The sequence below is a fragment of the Rana temporaria genome, chromosome 1, assembly GCF_905171775.1.
Source record: "Rana temporaria chromosome 1, aRanTem1.1, whole genome shotgun sequence".
NCBI classification, from domain to species: Eukaryota; Metazoa; Chordata; class Amphibia; order Anura; family Ranidae; genus Rana; species Rana temporaria.
This window is the reverse complement of record NC_053489.1, coordinates 164,016,647-164,043,379: the sequence shown is the minus strand read 5'-3', so window position 1 is coordinate 164,043,379 and position 26,733 is coordinate 164,016,647. Positions and strand designations below refer to the sequence as shown.

General features: G+C 42.1%; 1 protein-coding gene across 1 annotated transcript in view; it reads left to right on the top strand.

The window, feature by feature from the left end:
• Nucleotides 1-26,733, top strand: part of KREMEN1 (kringle containing transmembrane protein 1) — a 197,545-nt gene that overhangs the window by 157,146 nt on the left and 13,666 nt on the right. Inside the window, exon 6 of the mRNA XM_040345493.1 lies at nt 24,206-24,538. Within this exon, the coding sequence (XP_040201427.1) occupies nt 24,206-24,538 (333 nt within the window). The remainder of the gene's footprint in view (nt 1-24,205; nt 24,539-26,733) is intronic.

Here is a 26,733-nt window from a genome sequence, read left to right as displayed (position 1 = left end):
CTGGGGAAGGGGGCACAACATGGGAGGTCTGGGGACAGCCTGATATGAATCTTTACCCTGAATAGAATCCAATTAGTAGGATCTTCATTTTGTGATTAGTGTCAAGGCTGGATGACCCAACTTCTTTTATATATTATATGCTTTCAACTAGTGTTATGCCTTGAACAGATGGTATAATGATCACTTTGAGAGATGATACAATACAAAATAAACCATATTAAAATGTATAAATATACTTCAAAGCTCTTATCACATTCATTCCCTCAATGTTTACTTTTATTTTATTAAACATGTTCTTGCTTCATCTTGATTTAGCATATTTTAACAGTCATTCTAAACATTGACTCTTTTGTATGTTTATATTCATTAGACGTGTTTCAGAAATGTACATGAAGTGTGAGAAGATTAGAACATACTTCCTCCCGTGCCTCCCTCAGTTTACCTTCTCATGAGTGTCTGTGATTATGTACTTGTTCGGCAGTGGAAAAGAGATGGTTTGTAGCAGAAGGCTTCAAGGCTGGAAGGTTCTCAAAGCATAGATAAAACCAGCTCTGCCACTGGAACACGGTTCCTCTATGATTCTCTGGGTCACTGGGGAGCCAGTTCGGTTTGATGCTGTTGCCCCTTGTGACTCTGGCAGCCATCTTGGGTCAACATTTATTTAAGGCTCTGCCCCCTGGGTTTGGCGCACTTTGTGTCAGTGAGTAGTGCAGGGTAAGGTACCACATCTGTTAGTGACAGTACTAGCGGTAGAGTTCCTGACTAGATGGAAAGTTTAGGGTCGCAACCTTCTGGATGTCTTCCTGGTTGGACAGGAATGGCCAGGCTGCTTTCTGCCCCTCTCTACAAATGCTGTCATTTTGTCTGGAACCTGCTCTGTTCACGTTGCTGTAATCGTGAGTGTACCTGGCTGGGCAGTATTCCCACTGGGATTGTTGTAAACTGTTGTCGCCATGCTTTGTTGCACCTCACCTACATACTAATTCCTCCTATTAAAGATGAAGAGAGAAACACATGCTTGAAGGCCAGTCTGGGTCACAACCTATCTCCATAGATACAGTGGAGTGAGCGTACAGGAAGCATGATTGTAGAGCTGTCTATGACACAGTGAGCATCCTCTTAGCACAGAAACCTTGTTTGCCCATGGACGTATATGTGCAATAAGTGGCCATTAAACTGGTTGCAAACACAATGGCCTAGATTCACGTAGGGCGGCTTTACGTTGTGCGGGCGTAGCGTATCTTATTTACGCTACGCCGCCGCTACTTAGAGAGGCAAGTGCTGTATTCACAAAGCACTTGCGTCCTAAGTTACAGCGGCGTAGCGTAAATGTGCTGGCGTAAGCGCGCCTAATTCAAATTGGGAAGAGGTGGGCGTGTTTTATGCAAATAAAGCATGACCCCACGTAAATGACGTTTTGAACGTACGGCACATGCGCCGTCCATGGACGTATCCCAGTGCGCATGCGTCGGATAGAATGCCTAAGATATGTCGAACACTGCCTACGACGTGAACGTAACTTACGCACAGCCCTATTCGCGTACGACTTACGCAAACGACATAAAAAGATACACTTGTTCCGACGTCCATACTTTGCATGGGCTACTCCACCTAGAGACCTGCTTTATCTTTACGCCGGCGTATGTCTTACGAAAACGGCGTAACTAATTGCGACGGGCGTACGTACGCTCGTGAATTGGCGTATCTTGCTCATTTGCATATTTGACGCTAAAAACAACGGAAGTGCCACCTAGCGGGCAGCGTAAATATGCACCCTAAGATGCGTAGAAACTTACGCTGCTCATATCTTAGCCAAATTTAAGTGTACCAGGTTTCCAGAATACACTTAAATATACGACGGCGCAGATTCGAACTTATGACGGCGTATCTACTGATACACCGACGTAAGTCTCTGAGAATCTGGACCAGCTTTCAATGAATCCGGTTCACACATGTTGGGAAGGCCACGATCTGTTTCTAAAAATTGTCCTTTTGCGATTTTGGGTCCAGTTTAGGTGCAATTTCAATTAAAAATTTGCATCTGAACCAGTAAACAAAACTACACCAGACTCCGTACTACAAACCACAGCTGTACATGTGTGAATTCAGCCTTACATATACCCAGTGAAGTGACTGGCTTTGGCTGATTAAACTTATTTATCTGCAGTCTTCTCTACATCCATTCAAAGTCCAGAATTTATGAAGCCCCTCTGAGCTGTTAGAAAACAGGATACGGAGAGCTGAAATTACACACTGCAGAGCTCATTGAGGAGAGCTCTGAAAGCTGATTGAAGCGAAGGAACACACCCCTTTCACACACAGCACACAGGAACAGAGCTGAGGCTGTCAGTCACAGGTTGCATGTTGGAGATCCCTCTCCTGTCACCTTTTTTTTCTTGGTGTCAGGTAAACTTCTCAAAAGTGACTGCAGATATCAGAGTTGAGAGTACACACTATAGAGGGATATGTTTTGTTCATATTTCATGTCTGAGGTTTACAGCCACTTTAAAGCCCACCCTCTCTGATGTGTTATGTGAACAGCGTGTTAAGATAATTAGAACTTCTACAGAAAACAATATGAAGTAATAGAGGAGGGGAGCAAGAAGTGTGGGACTTTATATGAAGCACATGGTAGCAAGAGAGTAGTTTATCACTGTTACCAGTGGTTACATTTTGAAAAAACTATGTTATCATCATGGTTACTGTTGATACTGTGTTTATTGTTTAGTCTGATATTAACAGTAAATGTATGTTTATAATTTTACATAAATAAAATTCATTTTGTTCAGCTAAACTACTCTCTTGCTACCATGTGCTTCCCACTCTTCTTGCTCCCCTCCTCTCGACTTGATAGGGATGGAAATACATGACCTTACCGGGCCATGATTTCAATTAAAGTCCCATAGGGATGGAAATACGTGACCTTATCAGGTTCTGGCTTCCTTAAAGTCCCTAAAAATCCTCTTTTCCTTCAATATGAAGTACTGTATATATACTCGAGTATAATCCAAGTTTTTCAGCCCATTTTACAGGCTAAAAACCAACCCCCTCGGCTTATACTTGAGTCAGCAGTAAAACGGCATGTGTCTCCCTTTGTATAATTCATATGCAGCCATACCTTTCATTAGTAAAACAGCGTGTGTCTGCCACTATGTAATCCAATCTGTTCGGCCGTCCATTGTAAGACTGACCCGCCTCCTCCTTGTCTGTGATAGGCGGAACACTGATACAGTTTCCCAGTTTTGTATCCGTGTTCCTCTATCACAGACGGACGAGGAGGAGGCGGGGCTTTCTTACAATGGACGGCCGAACAGACTGGATTATACAGCGGCAGACACACGCTGTTTTACTAATGAATGGTACGGCTGCATATGGATTACACAGCGGCAGACACACCCTGTTTTACTAATGAATGGTACGGCTGCATCTGGATTACACAGCGGCAGACACATGCTGTTTTACTAATGAAAGGTACAGCTGCATATGGGCACAGTGAGAGACTGCATAGGGCACAGTGGGAGACTGCATATGGGCACAGTGGGAGACTGCATATGGGCACAGTGGGAGACTGCATATGGGCACAGTGAGAGACTGCAAATGGGCACAGTGAGAGACTGCAAATGGGCACAGTGAGAATGCAACTGAGCACAGTGAGAATGCAAATGGACACAATTAGACTGCAAATGGGCACAGTGAGGCTGCAGATGGGCATTGTTTACCCAGTAGCTTCTGCATTTTCCCACCCTAGGCTTATACTCGAGTCAATATGTTTTCCCAGTTTTTTGTGGTAAAATTAGGTGCCTCGGCTTATATTCCGGTCGGCTTATACTCGAGTATATACAGTAATAATCGGCCGCACTTTTCAATATTTATATCATATTCATCCAAATGGTCAATCAATGCAGCATATCTGCAGACATAGTTACTCAGTTTAATGATACACTTTCAAGCTGTGTCAGACATAACCAAATACATCAGTCTGATGTCATTTCCAGAAAACAAATTATAAACACACTGCTTTATACAGTAAATAAATCAGTAGTGGAAAACATTGGATTACACAAATCAGTGTCTGTTTTTTAATATTCTTCTGCCTGTAAGGTTTACTCAGATATGTACTTACCTGTCTAGACATGAAGTTTGAGTTCCTTGCCTCAAGCTCCAAGGAAGTGGCAAGAAGTCCCAGATACTCCCACTCTTCCTATTAGTAAAAGACATGGACAATTACATGACCATGTATCCCCTAAGGCACTGCAGTTCAGAGTGCTGGGTAAATGAAAACTCTCCCTTTTGTTTATTTTTTTTTTGTTAAGCCAATATACACTACGTTAGGATAACACTGGGTTAGTGTTAAACTGCAGCTTCTTAGTGCATTGGTGTATACAACCTCTAGACGTGTACTTGCTTCTCATTACCCTATTACTTAATACATGGCTACTGCCACACACATTACCTACCTGCATGTGTGCACTGCAGTCCAAAAATTCAAGTACTACCTGTGTTATGTGACCTGAACCACTATTTAGAGCATACAGTGTGAAGCATAAATGAGTACACCCCAACAGATTTGTCAGGAAAACCTTTACTTCACTTTCAGAATCAACATGGGGCACTATACTACAAAATACTCCCACAAAAACGGACCATGGATTGCAACCAAGATTTGGTCATTTGCACACAAAAAAGTATTTTTCCCAACAATTTTTTATTCAAGACCATGTTGCAAAAATGAATACACCCTAATGAAAGTCTCAGGCGCAAAGCTACATTTTAGACAACAAAATCCTAATTAACAAGAATTCAACTACAGGTGAATCTATTCCTTAAACAGTTGTCCAGCAGGCAGTTGATTATAAAAGGGCATTACTTAACAAAGAAAAACCCTACCCATTTCATGTTGTTAGCAATGGCATCACATGGAAGAGAAATGTGATGCCAGGCATAAGAAAGAAAATAATTTCTTTACACAAGAAAGGTGAAGGCTACAAGAAGATCAGCAAAGCTTTACTTATCAGTCACAATACTGTAGCAAAAGTGATACAGCAATTTAACAAAGATGGAACTACAACCATCTCACAGAGACGTCCAGGCCGTCCGTGGAAGTTAATACCTCGGCAAGAGCGTCTTCTCATGAGAAGGATTCAATGAAATCGCTAAAGAATTGGCTAAAGAAATAGAAAGCCAAACTGGGGTGATTGTTTCCTGTGACACAATATAGTGTACACTGCAGAGGAATGGTATGCACGGATGTCTTCCACGAAGGAAGCTTCTCCGAAAACCCATGCACAAAATAGCTCACCTGGAATTTGCCAGGGCCCTTGCTGAAAAAGGAGAAGACTACTGGGACTCTGTACTCTGGAGTAATGAGACCAAGATAAATGTTTTTGGAAAAGAGGCCTTCAAAATGTTATGGTGTAGCAAAGGTGAGAAGTACAAAGAAAAATGTATGGTGCCTACAGTGAAACATTGTGGTGGCAGTGTCCTTCTGTTGGGCTGCATGAGTGTTGTTGGTGTCGGGGAGCTGAATTTCATTGAATGGTATCATGAATTCACAGATGTACTACTCTATAGTGAAAGAGAAGATGCTACCATCACTCCGTGCCCTTGGTCGTCGTTCACTTTTTCAACATGACAATTATCCAAAATACACATCTAAGGCCACTGTTGCATTTTTAAAGAAAAACAGGGTGAAAGTGATTCATTGGCCATGTATGTCTCCTGATTTGAACCTAATCGAACACCTATAGGGAATTCTAAAGAGACAAGTTGAGCATCACTCTCGATCCAGCATCCAGGCTCTAAAACAGGTCGTTCTTGAAAATTGGAAAAAGATAGATGTTACAATATGTCGCCAACTTGTTCATTCAATGGCTAAAAGACTTGGTGCTGTCCTTACAAGTTATTGAGGTCATATAAAATACTTGACGCCTCTGAAGATATCCTGTCGGATGAAACATGTAATGCCCCGTACACACCATCACTTTATGTGATAAAAAAAAAAACGACATTTTCTGTGAAGTAAAAAATGACGTTTTTGAAACTTCAATTTTCAAAGACGAAGTTGCCTACACACCATCGTTTTTCTCACAATGTTCTAGCAAAGCCAGGTTACGTTCCACCACATTTTTCCATTGAAGCTCGCTTCATAAGTAGCTTCTGGGCATGCGCGGGTGAAAAAACGTCGTTTTAAACGACGTTTTTTGCTACACGGTCAATTTCTGTGAAGTAAAAGTTGACGTTTTGAAAAACAACACATAAAATTGAAGCATGCTTCAATTTTTTTTGGTCGTTTTTTAGAAGACATAAAACGACGTTTTCCCCCACACACGGTCAATTAAAGTGACGTTTTTAAAAACGTCATTTTTTTTCATCACATAAAGTGATGGTGTGTACGGGGCATAAGGCTGACCTGACACATGTACGCTATTCTCCATGGAACTTTACATTGTTTGATGACTGTTTTTCAATCATGTTTGTAAGTACATTACAATAAAATTGCGTGTTACTTTCACATACGGGCTTCACTATTGTGCTTCCTCTCTGCATTTTTTTTTGGTCATCCTTATCTTGCTGATGAACGCAATATATAACCTTGGATCCTTTTGAGTTGTGGATGGCCTTTTACCTTTGATGAGTTTGTGGATTTTACTCTCCAAGTGGAAGTGTGACTGCCATTGATCCCTGCATTATTTAACTCTAGATGCCTATAATGATGTTGATCTGGTAAGCAGTTTGACTGCACAGGGTGGGGTGTGTTTCCTTATCTGCACACAATTTTCGGTAGAGGTTCTTCATTTTCAACACTTTGAATAGTTTGAAGATTGCATATGCTCATTTGGACATTATTCAATTTATTATTCACTTTCACAGCGCTGCACTTTTGAATTATACTTATTCATATAAAATACTAGATGTAGTAGTTTTTGTTGTGGGGTGCATTCATTTTTGCATCAACTCATTTAGGTAAAACTGAAGATTTTGTAATCTAAGTTATATTATTAACCCTACTTTCATGTAATGAGCTAAACAAATGTTCTATAAAACTCAGTTTTGTCAAAAAAAAAATTCATTGTTCTTGTGTTCATTGAGATATTGATTAAAATCATACTTTTCAAAAGGGGTGTGCTCATTTATGCCGAGCACTGTATGTCCTAAGTTACTGCCATCTCTTTGTGTTTACACACACTTATCTTGAATGTAGAAAACGATTAAATGTTAGTTATGTGACTAGCCAGCCATTTGAAAAGTCATAATGACATATTTTTCCTCTCATTCATTCATTCTCAATTGAAGAACAGCAGTTGCAATACAATTATATGAAGCTTGTCACTAGATGTCTGAAATCACACAATACTGCCTGTTCCACTCAGAAAGGCCTGCTTTTCTTCACAAATCAATGGGGCAATCTTAGTCATCTTTCTTTTTGCTCATTGTAACTGACCTTACAGCTCTTACAAAATTCAAAATAACATTACAAAGTGCAGCAATAAAGCCACATTAAGTTATTATAAAAGCAAATTGAGCTTGTACATCTGTTATTGACATGGCCAGAGTCGACGTCACTGTACAATCAAAAGAATGCCCTTTGGTCTGCTTGTGTAAAAGCCCTTTCTGTAAGTCATCTGCTTATGTCATGCCAGTGGTTCCCAACCTTTTTTGAAGTTATGACACACCATGAAGAAACTCGAAATGTTTGTGACACACATAATTCATTATAAATGAAGAACACAATAGGTCTACATAGTATTTATATTCATACGTCATATTGCTATTAATATTTATATGACAAAAAAAATTTAGAAATGTAGATTGTTATTCTGAGGAAAATCCATTTCCTTAGGGGCTAAGGAAGGTTTTTTTTCACTGTTGGAACAAACTGGACCTGGCTCTTGAAGGGGTTTTTCATAATTGTATGGTACAGGACACACAGCCTAAGGCCCTGTACACACGGTCGGTTTGGTCCGATGAGAATGAACCGAAGTTCATTTTCATCGGACCAAACCGACCGTGTGTATAGGCTATCGGTCTGTTTTCCTTTGGTCCAAAATTTCTAAACATGCTTCAAAACCGAACCGATGGACCGCTGCCCCATCGGACCAAACCGATGGTTAGTACAGAAAAGCATCGGTTCAAAACCCGCGCATGCTCAGAATCAAGTCGACGCATGCTTGGAAGCATTGAACTTTGTTTTATTCAGCACGTCGTGTGTTTTACGTCACCGCGTTCTGACCCGATCGGATTTTGAACTGATGGTGTGTACACACATCAGGCCGTACGGCCACTTCAGAGGTGAACCGATGAAAACGGTCCGTCGGACCATTCTCATCGGTTTTGTCCGACCGTGTGTACAAGGCCTTAGTCTTAATCATCAACTTCAGGTGACTGCACAGTGGCAAAAAAAGCTGCATGGACATCTCCTATATATCCCCTCCCACTCCCAGCAACCATCGGTTCATTTTTTGCTGGCGTCCTTAGGTGATGAATGCCTTCTATCTACTGAGAGCTTACCCCTCTTAAGTTATGGCTTTTTTTTCCTCAAGACTCTTTTGTTAAGCTTCCTAGCTGCTCTGTAGCCATTGCTGCTTCCTCTCTAGAGTTTTCTGGTTTTGTTGACTCATCAGCTAAACCTTGGGGGACTGTTTCCAGACCACATCTGGAAAAAAGATGTGAGGCTGACCTGCAGAGTGGGGAGGCATCTGTGGGCCTTCCTATCCATTACAGACAGTTGAGTCCAGAGTGTAATTTCCAGGGTCTACAAACAAGAACTTTGGATTTTGCCTCCCCGCACTTTATACTATCGAATTTGCCATCTTCCCAACAAAAATAGACAGATTCAGCAATTCTAAATGAGGAACGATTTCAGGGTTTTTCCCCGAACCTGTTCACTGTTCCCAAAGCAAATGAATGCACTTGGTTCATTGTGGATCTAAAAACGCTTAACTTGTTCTTGCAAAACCAGAAGTTCCTCATGAAATCAGCCACGTTGGTCATTGTCTCCTTATTACTGAGGGACCTTCTGGCAACTGTGGACATTAGGGATGCTTACATACCCATCTCTCCTCCTCACCAACAATATCTGTGTTTTGCCGGGGGCATACAACAATACCAACCTGTCGTTCTCCCTTTTGACTTGTCCATGGTACCCTAGGTATTCACAAAAGTTGTTGCCCAGGTCCTAACTCGCCTTTGCTCTCTGGGATTTATGTTGCCCTCTCGGTACAGAGGATTTCATTGTCGGAAGAAGCACGACTCCCCAGCAACATACTGAAATTCAGGTTAATTTGGGTTGCCCCTCTCAGCTATGAGGTCACCTCATCAGAATCCATTTGAACACTGCCAAAGCATCAACCACCAAGAAAACAAGAGAAGTCGCGAGAAGCGGACTTGATTCTTACTTGGGCAGAACTGTACATTCCAGCCCTGGCCACATCCCTGGCCTGGAAAATTTGCAGGTGGAATTTCTCAGCTGTCAGTGTCTGGGTCCCAGAGAATGGGATTTTAACCCAGGGGTCTTCCAATCTTCTGGTGTACAAATTCTACGACAAATTAGTCAGATTTGTCTCCAGGGCCAACGACCCTTGAGACTTTGCAGTGGATGCTATGGTGACTTCATGGGATAAGTTCAACCAGATCTACACATTTCCTCCTATACAGCATCTCCCTCATTTGCATCGCAGAATCGAGATGGAGGGCATTTCAGTAATTTATAGTGCACCAAACTGAACCAGGAGGATGCAGTACTCAGAAATAATCAGACTCTTGGCAGACTCATGGCTGTTTAAGCCCAAGTAATGAGGGATGGATTTAAACATCTCTGCGCTCCTAAAGGCTAGAAAATCTTATTCTTGCAAAGGCCTGAATCAGCATCTGGCCTTCAGTTCCATAAGGGGGCAGATCCCAGTTCTGGCCATTCTTTTTCAGAAACCATTTGTCTCTCATTCCATAGCTTTTGTCTAGTGTGATACGTACATTGTTCCACTATTACTCTGTGAGGCTTTAACATGTTTCTTTTGAGCCTTTGGAGCATCTGGCCTTCAGCTGTTGTGGAACTACACGTCTCATCACAGACATGACTAGGCATGACGGGAATTGTAATTCCTGAACAACTGGAGAGCCATAGTTTGGAGACCCGGGCTTTAGAGGAACCCTTTCAGAATTTTTTCTTACCTTACTTCACTCACAAGGTAGTCTTTTACTTTGCCATCAACTCTGCATGACAGGTCTTCGAGCTAGTTGACCTATCTTGTGAAAGGCCTTTACTAGCGCTACATATGAATAATGTTGTTCTTAGCCTAAAGCCTCCTTTCCCCTTTAGGGTGGTTTCCTTCTTAAACTTTAACCAGCATATTGTTATTCCCTTATTCCCTTCCACCTTATGTCCTACTTTAAAACATCCCAAGGAAATTCCACTGCCTCAATGTTGTACATGATATGAAAGTCTCCCTCCTGACTACAGACTCTTATGAAGAATCAGATTCCATCTATGCCCTACTCGAGGGTTCCCACAGGAATCTACTTTCTTTTCATTGCACCATACAGTAGCTACACTAAACAAGCCAATTATTCAAGCCCATAGTCTAAGTGATAGGGTTCCTCCCTTTTGTGTTAAGGTGCAATCTACCAGACCCATTAGTGCTTCATTAACTTTTCGACATTTGGCATCTATTCTTTAGAAAAAAAGTGTGTAATTGAAAAAAACAAGCTTTTATTTGTAAATTTATGAAATAAAGTGTATATATTTTATCTACAGTAACACATTATTTTTATTTTAAAGACTAACACCAGTAAAGTAGATTTTTTTTTTTACTATTATGTGTTTTGTATATGAATTGCAGAAAAAGTAAAATCATTTTTGTAAAACAATATAACCGAAAGAAAAAAATGATATACAGTATGTATTACTTCATTATCTTAAAGTGGTTGTAAAGGTTCAGTTTTTTTTAAAACAAACATGTCATACTTACCTCCACTGTGCAGTTCGTTTTGCACAAAGTGGCCCAGATCCTCCTGTTCTGGGGTCCAACGGCGTCTCTCGCGGTTCCTCCCCGCAATAGCTAACCCCCTTTGGGAAGCTCTCTCCAGAGGGGGTTACCTTGCGGGCACACTGCCATGTCATACACTCGTGTATGACTCGGCCCCACCCCCGGCGGCCGCGTCATTGGATTTGATTGACAGCAGTGGGAGCCAATGGCTGCGCTGCTATCAATCTATCCAATCAGTGCAGAGACTCCGTGGAGAAGAGGATGCCGGGGGACACGCACAGCAGGTGAACTGGCTCAGGAAAGTAAAATGGGGGGGGGGGGCGTGAATGCCAGGTGGTTTTTCACCTTAATGCATAGGATGCATTAAGGTGAAAAAACACAAACCTTTACAACCCCTTTAAGTATTTTCAAAGTTATTGCCAAATAAACAGCTCTATAAAATATAAAATTGTCAGAGCTGAAGAGGAAAAGATATAGAGACACACCAGCAGCCCAGACTCACTCAGTGGGAGCTATTTGCTAAAGTCCAACAATGGAAAATAATGGCACCAACTCAGATCACATAATATGTATCTATTGAAAAATACCCATTTAATTCCAATGTATTCTTATTTTTTTCTGGGGAACCAGCTTCTAATCTGAGCTAAAAGAGATGTTTGGATACTGACATTAAAAGTCTGAGCAACCTCTTTGTGTTCAATAGTTATCAAAAGTTTTGAGATCAGGTCTCAAGGGGAAGTCGTTTTGCTCCCGAACTCTTAAAACATTTTAATTACAAATTGTATGGATGATCTATGGTTAGGAAAAAAGCAACAATGGACATCTTTATGAACTGGAAACCTGGCCTAATTAAAAAGTGAGGTTTAGTTGGATTTTTGACAGCAGTTATATTTGCAGTGTCAGCATGGTTGCTAGCTAGAAGAAACCTGATATTAATCATAGATGAGCATGTGTTCTCTGCATTTTGTCTGATGTGGTATTTGAGACTTCCAGAGAATCAGTATTAGAGTTAGCACACTTACATCCGAGTTACTTCTTTCTCCGCCTGTCATTGAGATTAACATTACTGCACTTCTAACTTGTGTGTGGCATACATTTTAATGTATCAGATAAAGAGATCATAGGATCAACTTCACAATGTTTCTCTTGCATACAAAATTGAAAAAGGCCAGAACCTCTGGGAGTAGATCTAACAATAGATATCTCACCAGCCTGGCATCTAGACTAACAGCTGCCGACAACAGATCTCAAACATTTCTGAGCTGTCGTCATTTCATACCTCTGCGTTCTGGAAGACAGAATAGCTGTGAACAATATGTTGCCGATGAAGACTTCTGGAGAGAGAGGTCACTAGAACAGGTTGACAAAGATGGAATACCATGCACACATGTATATAAGCACTGTGTGAATCAGCGCCCGTTTTATGTTATAGATGAATACCCTAATCCGGGGCCTCACATTGATTTGTTTTTATAGTTTTAGCATACTAAGGGGTGCAGTGCACTCATAATTCTTCTTATTCTCATTAGCAAATTTCTGCTGTGATTAGTTCCATAAATACTCACTTTTAGGTAGATTCAGAAAGAGTTAGGCCAGCTTATCGGTAGATAAGCCGACCTAACTCAGAATCTACGCCGACTTATGTTTAAGTGTATTCTCAATCAGAGATACACTTGAACATATCTAAGATACGACGGCTTGCGCCGTCCTATCTTAGGTTGCAATATTTCGGATGGCTGCTAGGTGGCGCTTCCATTGCGGTCGGCGTAGAATATGTAAATTAGTAGATACGCCGATTCACGAACGTACGCCCGGCCGCCGCAGTACATTTACGCCGTTTCCGTAAGGCATTATCAGGCCTAAAGTGATTCCATCTATTAGATGGAATAGTAATGTTAAAGTATGGCCGCCGTTCCCGCTTCGAGATTCAAAATGTTTACGCTGTTTGCGTTAGTCGTCCACGAATAGCGATTTACGTCGTTTACGTCCACGTCGAAATCAATAGGCCCGTGCGGCGTACTTAGCCGCAATGCACACTGGGAAATGTAGGCGCCCGGCGCATGCGCAGTTAGAAAAAACGTCAAAAACGTAAGGTCAAGCCCCATTAACATAAAACACGCCCCCTTACACACATTTGAATTAGGCGCCCTTACACCCGCCCGCTTTAGGCTATGCCGCCGTAACTTAGCAGGCAAGTACATTGTGAATCATGTACTTGCCTAGCTAACTTACGGCGGCGTAGCCTAAACACGCTAAGCTACGCCGCAAGTTTAGGCAAATCTACCTGAATCTACCTATTTGTCTTTGACAGAAACATAAAAGAAAGAAAAAACACAAATGACACAAACATGGGAAAATAAACCATGTTCTACCCTATTTTTGCCTACATCATTCACCTGATATCTTTTTAAATGTGCCTGTATATTCACAGAGACCAGATGCAAGTATAATGATTGACATTGCTGGCTGTCCTCTTGATCCACCTGTTCAAATACTTTAAAATGATTGTAAAGGCTTTGTTTTTATCCCCTGAAATAAAAAAGAGGTTTATACTTACCTGCTCTGTGCAAGGATATTGCAGAGAGCGCCCTCTTACCTCCACTCCAGAGCTTTCTGCTCAGCCTATTCTGCGTGTGCCCCCATAACAAAAGCCTCATGCTATGGGGGCACACATGTGGGCAAGCTCCTGAGCCCATAGACACACACGCACCATGGCTCGGCCCCATCTTAGCTCCCTTCTCACTGCATTTGATTGACAGCAGCAAGAGCTAATGGTTTCCGCTGTTCTCAATCTGTCCTATGAGACCAGGAAGAAAATTCAGTGCTGCTGCAGATGGGCACATCACTGGTTCAGAAGAGGACTTAGGTAAGTATTTAGGGAGATGGATGGGCGGAACAGCTAGTGAATGTTTTTTTAACTTAAAGAGGAGTTCCACCCAAAAATGGAACTTCCGCTTTAAGTGACCATGACCCTTGGGGGCACCAAGCTCCCACTTCCTCCCGGGGCTCCGTAGCGCCGAAAGGCAGTTCATCTCTCCGCCCTACCTCCCTGCAATATTCCGGGACACGTTACAAGACCCAGAAGATTGTCCGGCCAATCACAGCGTGCAGCGTGGCTCGCGCATGCGTAGTGCGTGCCCAGCTGTGAAGCCACAGCCGGGCGCCCACAGTGGTGATGCTGGCGCCACAGAGAGAAGGGGGAAAGGAGCAGTTTGAGCTATGCAACATTGGCAGCCTACCATGTGCATTCCTTCAGTTGGTCATTGAGCTGACTATCTGAGAGCCATTGCACACAACACTGCTGTGTCTTGATGTTGTCAGCCTAAAACAGAAAATGCTGTTACTGGCAGGATCTCCTTTTAAGGAACCTTGCAACAGAGTCACAAAAAAATAAATCTTAAAAAACTGTATACAGTGACGAGACATAATACCAAACATGCTGAAAAATAGATGTTGGGTTTACATACTCTTTAAAGCTGCCCCCCCCCCCCCCTGCACTGCAAGGGTCAATTGCTCATTATGTCCAGGGAAGTGTAGACTAGCCTCTCTCACTTAAGTGATTCCACTCTCTATCCAGCTCCAGTGCTCTTCTCCTCTGCCCGAAGCTCAGACCTGTGGGGAGAGCCTCAGCATCATCAGGTACCATACATGAACATTAAAGAGGTTGGAAAACCTGGGGGGAAAAAAAACCTGCAAGACAAAGGCATTACGAGCTAGCTCATTATGAAATACTTATCTTAGAACAACGCCCTGGATCCGTGTTGGCCCTTCGAATACAGCGCAGACATCATCCACTGGAGTTACTTCCGGGTTTTGCGGCTCTGGCCAATCACTGTGCAAGTTTAGGAGATATTAACGGTACCCACAAGGAAGCCTTATTATAGGCTTACCTGTAGGTAAAATTGGTAGTAAAGGGTTTACAACCACTTTAATGCTGCATGGTACGCCAAGGAGGCTGGAGTGCGACTAGAGCTGGGCACAAATTACAGAGCAGCTATGGGGGATCAATCACAATGATAGAGGGAGTCTGCTGGACCAAGGAACAAGGTAAGTATTTACACTATAATCCCCTCCTCCTTTAAAGCGGAGTTCCGGCGATTTTTTTTTTAAGTCAGCAGCTACAAATACTGCAGCTGCTGACTTTTAAGATATGGACACTTACCTGTCCAGGGCGCCTGCGATGTCCTCACCCGAAGCCGATCTGTCCCTCTGCTCTCAGGTGGAGGCGCCGCCATCTTCGGTCAGGGAATCAGGAAATTAAGCCTTGTGACGTCACAGCCTGGTTCCCTACTGCTCATGAGCGTCCTCTCTGGTCCCTGCTGTCTTCTGGGACCTGTGTGTCTCCCAGAAGACAGTGGGGGGGACAGAGGAGGGGCCAGACATGTCATAGATCGCTGCGGAGCCTGTGGCGATCTATGCCCAGAAGTGGGAGCAAATACCTGAATTAGACAGGTATCTGCTCCCCCCTCCTCCTCCCTCCTAAAATGTGCCAAATGTGACACCAGAGAGGGGAGGATTCCGAAAAGCGGAAGTTACATTTTTGGGTAGAATTTTGCTTTAATCCTTGTAGCGTGGTGAAGGGGACCCCACTGCAAGGGTGGAGTTGGGCTTTAAGGCCAACATCTACTATTAATTCAAGTTTTGTGCTCTGACCTGTATGTGCAAAAATCTGATATAAAATCAGTGTCACAGAAAGCCATGTAATTGTTGATGTATAAAATAGATGAAGCCTGCGCAATATAAATTGTAGCTATGTTATGTGAAAATAATTTTGGGAACCATGCCATAAAAAGATGACCATATTTCATATATCATTCTACCCTTTGAATTTTTTTTTTAAATACATTTTCACAAGGATAATAGAAAGAGGTCAGCATTTGTTTAGTCATGCAGTCTTTGGTTAGTCAGTGTTCAGCAGCCACATTTGATTATGGTACAGATAAAGCCTGATTTCTAGTAAACCTTACTGGTTCTAGCTTGCGGCCTGTGAAAGGACTGCCTGTGGAAACAATGTGGTTCATTCTTGTTAGCAGTGAGTGGGCAGACCATTGTGTACTTAGAGGTCAGACTGAGAAAGAACATTTGAGAAGAAGGACACAGTTGTGGTCATACATGACTTGGATTTGCGGGAAGTCAAGTATGTGGCTCTGAATTTAGACCTTGGTTCGGAGCCTTGAAGACTGGGGCATGGAACCAGAACAGAAGATTGTTGTCTGTGTAGAGTAGAGGTGGGCGGAGTGGCGTAAACTAGATTTCAGCTGTGTTTCCTCATCAGTGATTTTGGTCATTTTGCCAAACATAATTATCACCTGACCTGGCACATATCAACTGTTGTATATTGATTGGATTTGACAAATAAAATTCAATTGCTCCCTTTATACAATGCAAAATGTTTTTGTCAGCCACACTAGTTCATATATGCAGCATGTGATAGATAAAGTTATACAAAATGTGTGATTATGCACTACATAAGTCTATTCTACGTTACAAGCCTGCCATGTGCAGTTTTAGATACAATGGGGCAGATCCACATACATTTGCGTGGGCGCAGCGTATGTGAGATACGCTACGCCGCTGTAACTTACTTTGCAAATCTTTGAATCCTGAAAGAATTCGCACCGTAAGTTACGGTGGCGTAGTGTATCTCTCGCGGCGTAAGGGCGCGGAATTCAAATGCGGCGAGTAGGGGGCGTGTTTCATTTAAATGAAGCGCGTCCCCGCGCCGAACGAACTGCGCATGCCCCGTCCATCAAAACTCCCAGGGTGCATTGCTCCAAATGACGTCGCAAGGACGTCATTGTTTTCGTTGTGAACGTAAATAGCGTCCAGCCCCATTCATGGACGACTTACGCAAACGACGTAAAATTTTCAAAATTATACGCGGGAACGACGGCCATACTTAACATTGAGTACGCCACCAGATAGCAGCTTTAACTATATGCCGGAAAAAGCCGAACGGAAACGACGTAAAAGAATGCGATGGCCGCTCGTACGTTCGTGGATCGTCGGAAAAAGCTAATTTGCATACTCAACGCGGATTACGACGTGAACGCCACCCATCGGCCACCGGAAAATTGCATCTCTGATCCTGAAAGAAATTACGTCGGCCTATCTATTGATACGCTGCGTGAGTTCAAATTTTGCGCATCGTATCTTTGTTTCGGTATCCACCAAACAAGATACAACGGCATCTGTGTTAGATCCGACAGGCGTACGCCTTAGTACGCCTGTCGGATCTAACACAAATGCCGTCGTATCTTGTTTGGTGGATACCAAAACAAAGATACGACGCGCAAAATTTGAAATTACGCGGCGTATCAACAGATACGTCGGCGTAATTTCTTTGAGGATCTGCCCCAATATCTGTTCTGCTGTGTGGAGAATACTGTTCAAAGAAGCTTATAGCTGAAACATACAGTATAAAACCTGGTACACAATACCGTTTTTTCGTGGGGTTGCACGAAACAAAACTGACAGCTCCGTTTAGAGCAACTGTAGCTGTTGTGTTCTGATAGGGGGATGCCCCCCCCCCCCGCCAGAACACTCCAATTAGCGCTCTCTGCCATTGACTCAGAGCGCTGATTGAGAGTCGGTCGGCTGCTGGTTTTATCCAGCATGCACATCCAACAGATCTCCCGACACTCTGCCCGTGTGTACAGGGCTTAACTCTTCATGAGCGCATGTTTAGTATATGATATTTAAGACTATGATACTATCATGGGTTAAAATTATTCCTGGAATTTAGGGGCTTTTATTATAAATCAGTGAACATGACATTCACCAACTATTCACTGTAGGCGTATCTTTCGGGTTCATGTGTTTTAAATCACAGTGAGTGATTCACTTGCAGTGAATGTTTGGTGAAGGTTGCATTCATTTATAAACACAGTTTGCCCCCAAGGCTTTTATCATATAATCCTTATAGACAGTTATACTTGGGTGGTCTATTGGTTGAACTAGATGACTTTTTGTCTTTTTTCAACCTTACTAAATATGTAACTTTCCCAGGTTAAAAAGAGAAGAATGGCCAAGCCTTTTTTGGCCATACTTCTCTTCTGGGTCACAGGAGTGCACTTGTTTCTGCACTCCTGTGACCCTGATTCAGCCAACAGCGGGGCTAAAGTCCCTTGTTGACTGATGTCACAGAGCTTGTCCAGGCACTGGAAGGATCCCAACTTTAAGGTCGAGATTCACCTACCTATATGTCTGACCGATAGCCGTTGCAGCCTCTCAGTGTACTGCTTGGAGCCAAAGCCAGCTGTTCCCAATCTCTCCACAGTCCGGCACTCCAGAGCAGAGAGCATTGAGTGACAGTCACTGTTCTCAGCTCAGTGAACACCAAAATCTGAGCAATCTTATGACCTATGATCTCTCAGTTCTTGGTCTTGGAGTATGCTGGGCGGGGGGGGCGGGGGCAATGGTGATGCAGTCATATAGGTGAGTATGTATGTTTTCTTTATTTCCCATGCTTCTCCTTTAACAGCAATAGACAAAAAGCATGTAATACAGGGTTTTATGAAATTTGTTAAGGAACTATAGGGGTTTTAAAGAATACAGTTCAATCAAGGGTAGTCACCTCCACAGATTGATTGTGGACACAATCTAGGTTACTCAGTAAGCTATTACAATGAGAAATTATTTTGAACCATGTGCATTTATTGCAACCAAGAGAAAATCACTTTCATTAATCTTACCACATTAAACTATATTTTTGGCTACTGTACCTAACACCTTATTGATGCCTCCCAGCTGCATTATTGGCTAAGTACAAGGGGTCTGGTTATAAAAAAAATACACTGTGCCTTCACACATCTGTCACAAATAATCCTTGTAATGTGTCTAAGCCTAGGTTCACACTGCTGCGAATTCAAAATCGCGGTAAAATGCGCGATTTTACCGCGATTTTGCGGCCGCGATTTTGGGCCGCAATTTAATGTAAATCGCGGCCCAAAATCGCAAAAAGTAGTACAGGAACTACTTTTTGAAATCGCAGATGCGGCGTCGCACTGATTAGGACAGTGCCATTGCCGACAATTGCCGCCGATTTGAGATGCGATTTGACATGTCAAATCGCATCTCAAATCGTTCCAAATCGTACCCAGTGTGAACCAGGGCTTATACATGTATTTCCTATCACCGTCCGCACCATCTAGTCAACATAATGCAGAATTTTCAGGAAAATACCCCATTGTGGCCACTAGATTGAACGAACAAACAGACGGAATATTCACAACGGCTGCTGCACAGCTAATTTATTTTAAATAGACCTTCAAATGTGTGCGTAATGTTTTTACACTCATTGATTTACAATGATCCTTTGTGAGGTCCTTACGTCTTTTGTATTTAATCAAAGGTTTGAAATACACATGGGCACAAATGTTTAGTTAACTGAACTTTATATCATGCCAGGCCTCAATCAACTTTAAAAACTGTTCAAAACTGTAGTTTTAGTTTCTAATCTGTAAAGATGGATATATTTGCAAGTGTCGGTCTCTCCAAGTTTTGCATTCTTGGCATTTTTAGGAAGTTTGTCTGCACACAATGAGATTTTTGTAATCGCTCCCACAATTCTTGGCAGACCCACAGCATGTTACTTTATATTTATACTGCAATATTAAAAACATAAAGTCAACCATTTCAGTTATGCAAATGTCACATCAAGGTTCTCCTCAACCTTTCAACATCACAAATGTTTAGATGAGCAATTTGCACAAACATTTGCTAGGCAAAAAGGACACAGGATGCCCAGACACTTGTCCAGATCTAAGCTTCCGCCACTGGTACTTGTACAGTAAACATCCACTTAGTACAGGCACTTGCCTTCAAATGTTCTAGGATATGTGATCTATGTGCATGTAATATAAATCTGCAGCCTTCCACTTGTATACATGGTGAGGTTTATACTATCTGTAAGCTGAACAAATGTTATTTAAGTCTTAAATTTGATAAATGTCATGAATTTATGAATACTATATCTTGATATTTTGAGATCTGGGATGGAAAGTTGTTAAGTATAACTTTTATTTGGAGACTGAAAATGTTATTGCAGTAAAATGCAGCTTGTATTTAGAGAGAAGATGCGCCGTCACTCGTATTTTTGTCATTTGTTAGTTTTGTCACATTGGAGTGTATAATATAGAAAAATAAATGTTAGATTCAATTTATGATCATTTAAAGTGAATTGCCTAATATAGTGATCTTTTCTTCTGCTCGCCTTTCATTTGAGGATAGTAGATAGAATTTTGAGGAATATTATACCTATAGTGATAGTTAAGACAAGTGAAATTATATTTTGGTAGGGATTCGTGCCCTACCAGGGCCTTAAAGGTACACTCAAAACAAAAAATTTATTATTGGAGTGTATATGGGTCGTACAGTATACCTGCTCATGGTTCCACTTTTTTAGCCTATCCAGTACCTTTTGTTAGTATTGTGTTGGCCCTAAAGTGTGCCGTCTTGGGGATGTTAGAAAAGCTACTGCAGGCCACTGTCATTCATGTAAAATTATCCATTTCTAACAAAAGAGCAACTAAAGATTGCCCATACACTAGTAGCATTTAATTTGGAAATTTTCATCTTAACCACTTAAGGACCGGACCAATATGCTGCTAAATGACCCAAGGGGTTTTTACAATTCGCCACTGCGTTGCTTTAAAAGACAATTGCGCAGTCATGCGACGTGGCTCCCAAACAAAATTTGCGTCCTTTTCTTCCCACAAATAGAGCTTTCTTTTTGTGGTATTTGATCGCCTCTGCGATTTTTATGTGCCTATGTGTAGTGTGTGTCAGTGTAGTGTTGTGCAGACTTACTGTGTGATGTATTCTGTCCTCTGACCGCCGAGAGGAGAGAATATATCACTTCCCCCTTCCTGTGTTTACACAGGAGGAGGAAGTGACACACGGGGGAGTGCTCGCATTGGCTGTGAGCGATCCGGAGGGGGCGGACAAAAATGAACAGCCGCCCCCTCGTCCCGGATCGCTCCTGAAGCCACGGGAACCGCCACATGTACCTGGGGAGGGGGGGTCCCCATCGGACCCCCGACCCACGTCTAGGCAGGGACGTACAGGTACGCCAATGTGCCTGTCCGTGCCGTTCTGCCGACGTAAATGTACATGCGGCGGTCCGAAAGTGGTTAAAAACATTAGTTCAATTTTGTAAATGTTAGCAGGGTCGAATCAGCCTTTGTTTTAGACCGCAATAACAAAAAAAGGTGCAAGATAAAAATGTTTTCTTAAGAACATTTCTAACAGTGAATGTGGTTTTCATTTGGGGAAAAAGGCAATGTTAAAAGCATTTTTTTTTAAAGTACTTTCAAATAGGGTTACTACCTCATCCCTTTAAAACCAAATACATATTAATTACACATTTGAGTGCCTTATCTGCATTAAATTAGTCACAGCATTGGACAATTTGGACAAACACTAAGTAATTGAATGCACTAATGAGAATTTGTGTATGAATGTTCATACAAATATTCATTCAAAAATCTACTAGTGGATGGTCAGCTTTAGACACAACCTAGCAAAGACTATACCCTTTAGGCTTCCATAGATGTCTTGAATTTCAGCCATTACCTGCTGAATCAGCCAACATTTTAACTGTGGGTGGCCCTGTCAACACCAAACAACTCAGCAAAAGACAGTAATTTAATTGAATTTTGTTGAAAGAGCCAAGTGGAAAATTGTCAGCTGGACAGTGACTGCTTCTGATTAGATACAATCAGTGTTTGGGTATTCTGACAGCAGTGTGTGCTGTCTTACTGCCTTCCTACTGATCTTAAATGAGCAGTGTGTGCTTGTAGCTACGTTAAAAATAACTCAGATTAAGTTTAATTGAGTGAACATTCTCATTTTACCACAGTTACAGTGTTTATGTGCCAACATTAGCAAATCACTGATTGCTTTCAGTTGTTACCTTGTAGTCCATAGCAGATACTCCCTCTTTCATCCTCATTCATAGATCTCTGCCATTAGATGACTTTCCTGGCACTCTGTGCAAAGTCCAATATGGGAGCTGTTGACACCAGCATTTTGGTGTCCTGTACCACCCTTTGGATTATTGTGGAAATGTATGAAGAATTACATCCACTGTTCAATGTTGGGTTTAGGGAGAAATGTCCCTTCCAGAATCATTTACAATAGTAAAGACATCATGCTCATGCTTCATGTTCAGGTTAAGACCCTACTTCTCGCTAATCCCCCCCCCCCCCCCCCCCCCAAAAAAAAGGAAGAAAAACTTAGGGAACTGCTCCATTATCCTTCATATAGTTAGATAGATAAATAATGAAATACGTTGGTTCTAACACATGGGTTTTGCCCATTCATTAATTGAAGACTCATTTTTTTTTCATATTCTTTATTTATATAAAGGGTGGTAGAGAATACATAATTACATCACATTTCATTTTTACAGCTCCATTATTTTTTCTCAAGTACCCCCAACAGACCATCTTTTCAGGTTTTCCTTTATCTTGCACTGATGCTTTAAATCAGAGTCAATGGCTTGGTATTTTGGACAGCTATTTTAGAAAACATGGCCTGTTGGGGGTACTTGAGGTACTTGAGGAACCACTGGTCTAAATAACAGGGTGTATAGTGTTAATTGACTAATAGTTTGCAATAAAGTGTGTCACTCTTTCCCATCTCGGAAATTTGCTTGGCATAGAACTAAGAAGTAATGCTTTTCCAAATGAAAAAAGGAAAGAGAAAGATATGTCCTCAAAAATTTGAACTTTGAAATATTGAAGCTTTGTTAGTTAAAGATTTGTATTAAAATCCCTGGTTTGTGGTCAACCAGACCTCACATGGAGTTTGTTTCTTGTTCTCAGAAAATATTTATAAGAATGAACACATTCCAACAGCGGGGCATTGTATAAACTGCTCATTTGTAGTCTCAAGTAAACCTGTCAGAACTATTACAACTTCCATTGCAAACTTTCTTTTTTATAAGTTGCTAGTTCCCTAGCTGCCTTGTCTTCATTACTCAGCGGGTCACCGATCCATAGCAAGCTTGCAAGCAATGACATTGATGTCCCTACCCACAGGTTTGCTCTACATTAGTGGCTCTTTAAATAGTAAAACTAGGTAAAAGCTGAAGTTTAGCTTAAGTATTATTTTTAAGCCCTACAGCTTTAGTGGCATCATATGTTATAAAATATGTCCCACATCGTGCAGGATCCAGCTGCCTGCACAACAAGGGACATATTTCATTACAAGTGATGTCAATAAAGCTGTAGGGCTAAAAAAATATGTTAAACTTCAGCTTTAAGCCCCACTTTCAAACTGCTAGTAACCTATTAAAACATCAGTAATGGCAGCTGTCGTGTTTCTTTCATTACTTGTTTACGTTAATTTGTAGACTTATGTTGCAAATGGAGGGACTGGGTCCTGGAGCCTGGAGGCTTTGTAGAGCTTTGGGGGGGACTAAGCTTCCATTCCCAGGTCGTCATCATCTTACCTGGTAGACAGACTGCATTATTATTCTCAGCTGTGCACAGGCCTTTACATGTGTGAGATGACTGATGTTCAGGGCTGTCTTTTATGCCTCGTACACACGGTCGAACATTTGACCGTGCAAAAGTCTGCCGTGAGTCTGTCCTAAGTCCGACGGAAAGAAAGAGAACAGGTTCTCTATCTAAGGTCTGTCGGACTTCCGACAAAAAAAGTCTGATGGAGGCTACACAAAGCCAGTCTTGCTTTTTTCCTCGGAAAGTCCGGCCGTGTGTACGAGGCATTACTGGAGCCTACTGCTGGGTGAAAAGGAGGAGAAGGTGGAGATTGTGAAGTCATTGCTCCACCTCTCCACCTTATACAATCAGAGAATACCTGGTATTCATTGAGAAAAATATAAAGCTTTCTCTAAATGGCAGCAGTGGTTACTATGCAGAACTGCAGCCATCTGCCACTGAACCTTGCTACAGCTATCACTGTAGTAGCATTGACTACTACAGTGGTTTTCAGGTTACACAGGGATCAATCCGGTATGCTATATACATACCTACATTAGTCCATGCCAGACCAATGTAACTGTGCAATAAAAATCATACCCAAACTTCAGCTTTAGACATACTGTATGTTTATAAGCTATACAGTGCTAGGTTCCAGTTGTCACCTGTGGTTTAACACCTTTGTGCATCTTTGATCATCTTGTTCTTCCATTGTATTTTCCTGTTTAGGTACCATATATGTAAAAATAACAAAAATGTTACCTTCTCTCTTCTTAGCTGTGATTGGAGCCTGTGGTGGAAATTTTACCAAGGATGTTGCTGTTATTTACTCTCCGGATTTTCCAGACTCGTATGGATCAGGAAAAGCCTGTTATTGGACTATTCAAGTGCCAGGAGCTTCTTCGATCCAATTTAACTTCCCCTTCTTTGACATAAAAGACTCCAGAGATATGGTGGAGCTTTTGGATGGTTACACAAAGCAAGTGTTGGTGCGTTATGATGGCAGGAACCATCCTATAAACAGTTTCAACATCTCATCAGATTTTGTCATCTTGTATTTCTTCTCTGATCGAGTTAATCAGGCCCAGGGATTTGCAATTGTGTACCAAGGTAAGAGAGCTATTAATACATTGTTATTATATTATATTATTATGAGAATTCTTTTATTCGCCTTAGCCTAATATATTTAACATGGCTCTTGTATTCCATTTTAAATGTTCTCTGTCAGTAGCATGGGTCTCCAAACTTTCTAAACAAAGGTCCAGTTTACTGTCTTCCAGACTTTAGGGGGGCTGGACTAGGGCCAGTGAGAGTAGAAAATGTCCTGGCGTCCAGTGGTAGTAAACAATGCCTTACCTTTGATGTCTTTGGGAGGACTAGTGCCCCATTGTTGGTTTCAGTTCGAGGAATAGGTGTCAATGGAAGACATTCTGCCACATGGTTTGTGTCGGTGGAAGAAATTCTGCCCCATTGGTGGTGACAGTGGGAGAAATTGTGGCCCATCATTGGTATCAATGGAGGGAATTATGCCCAATCGTTGGTGTCAATGAAAGGAATTGTGCCCCATTGTTGGTGTCAATGGAAGGATCTGTGCCCCACAGTTGGTGTCAGTAGGAGGAAGTGTGCCCTTTTGATGGTGTCAGTGGGAGAAATTGTGGCCCATCGTTGGTATCAATGAAAGGAATTATGCCCCATTGTTGGTGTCAGTGAGATGAATTATGCCATTTTGATGGTGTCAATGGGAGGCAAATCAGTGACAGAAATGATGCCCAATTGTTGGTGTCAGTGGATGGAATAGTACCCAAAGGGCTGTATAAAAGCAAGCAAAGGGCCGCATTTTGGAGACCACTAGTTTAAATGAACAATAATTACCGTATTTATCGGCGTATACCACGCACTTTTTTGCCCTGAAAATCAGGGCAAAATCGTGGGTGCGCGGTATACGCCGATACCCGCTTTCCAGTAAACTCGGGTATAGTCGGGCAGTCTCGGCTCCTTCCGCACTCACGTCCTGGACGTACAGGACGTCAGCGCGGGTAGCCGAGCATTGCCGACAATACACGAGTGTACTGCGCTCTGTATATGTCGGCGCAGTATTCAAACTCGGCGCGCGTAGGAGAGCGCATCTTTGTGCGGGCGTAACATATCCTATTTATGTTACGCCTCCGCAACTTTGACAGGCAAGTACAGTATTCTCAAAGCAAAGTTGCAGCGGCGTAGCATAAATAGGCCGGCGTAAGCCCGCCTAATTCAAATGTGGAAGATGTGGGCGTGTATTATGTAAATGTATTGTGACCCCACGTAAATGACGCTTTCTCCGAACGGCGCATGCACCGTCCATGAAAGTATCCCAGTGCGCATGCTCCAAATAACCCGCAAAAAGCCAATGCTTTTGACGTGAACGTAAATTACGCCCAGCCCTATTCGCAAACGACTTACGCAAACGACGTAATCAACGGAAAATTTGACGCTGGCCCGACTTCCATACTTAACATTGGTACGCCTCATCTATGCCTCATAGAGCAGGTATGCTTTACGCCGGAAAAAGCCTTACGTAAACGGCGTATCTGTACTGCGACGGCCGGGTGTACATTCGTGAATAGGCGTATGTAGCTGATTTACATATTTCTAGGCGTAAATCAGCGTACACGCCCATAGCTGCCAGCGTAAATATGCAGTTAAGATACGACGGCGTAGGAGACTTACGCTGGTCGTATCTTATACAAATTCGGGTGTATCTGATTCTTTGAATCAGGTGCCAAGATACGACGCCTCACACTCAGAGATTCGACTGCCTATCTGGAGATACGCCGTCGTATCTCCTATGTGAATCTGGGCCAATGTGCCTTCCCTCCAATGTTTTTTTACTTCAGTCTTCTGACATTCACGTCTTTTCAAACTTTTTAAGAACTTCATTTTAATAGAAGCGTATTGATTCAATATAAGGAGTGACTAGATACAATCAAATTGAACAAATTTTCTGTGCAATGGCAAAATGAATAATATGCAAAGGATCCCTCTAGTAGCCATTATCTATTTGTCTGTTCATTTCTCTACTGGAACTGAGCTTGGTCTTTAAATGTACCAATTAATTATGTTTTAGGAAGTCAAAATGAAAGTTTTTCAACTTGATCCTGAAGACATTGCAATAACGGGGCTGGGGTATTTATTTTCATATACAATATTGCTTATTGAAGATCTTTTGTATCAGCGGCTCCAGTTTAATGATGTTTATGTAATTCCTTTGATTTAGTAAGAGCCGAAAGAGGTGGGGGCACCATACAGTACACATGTGGGTCTGTAGG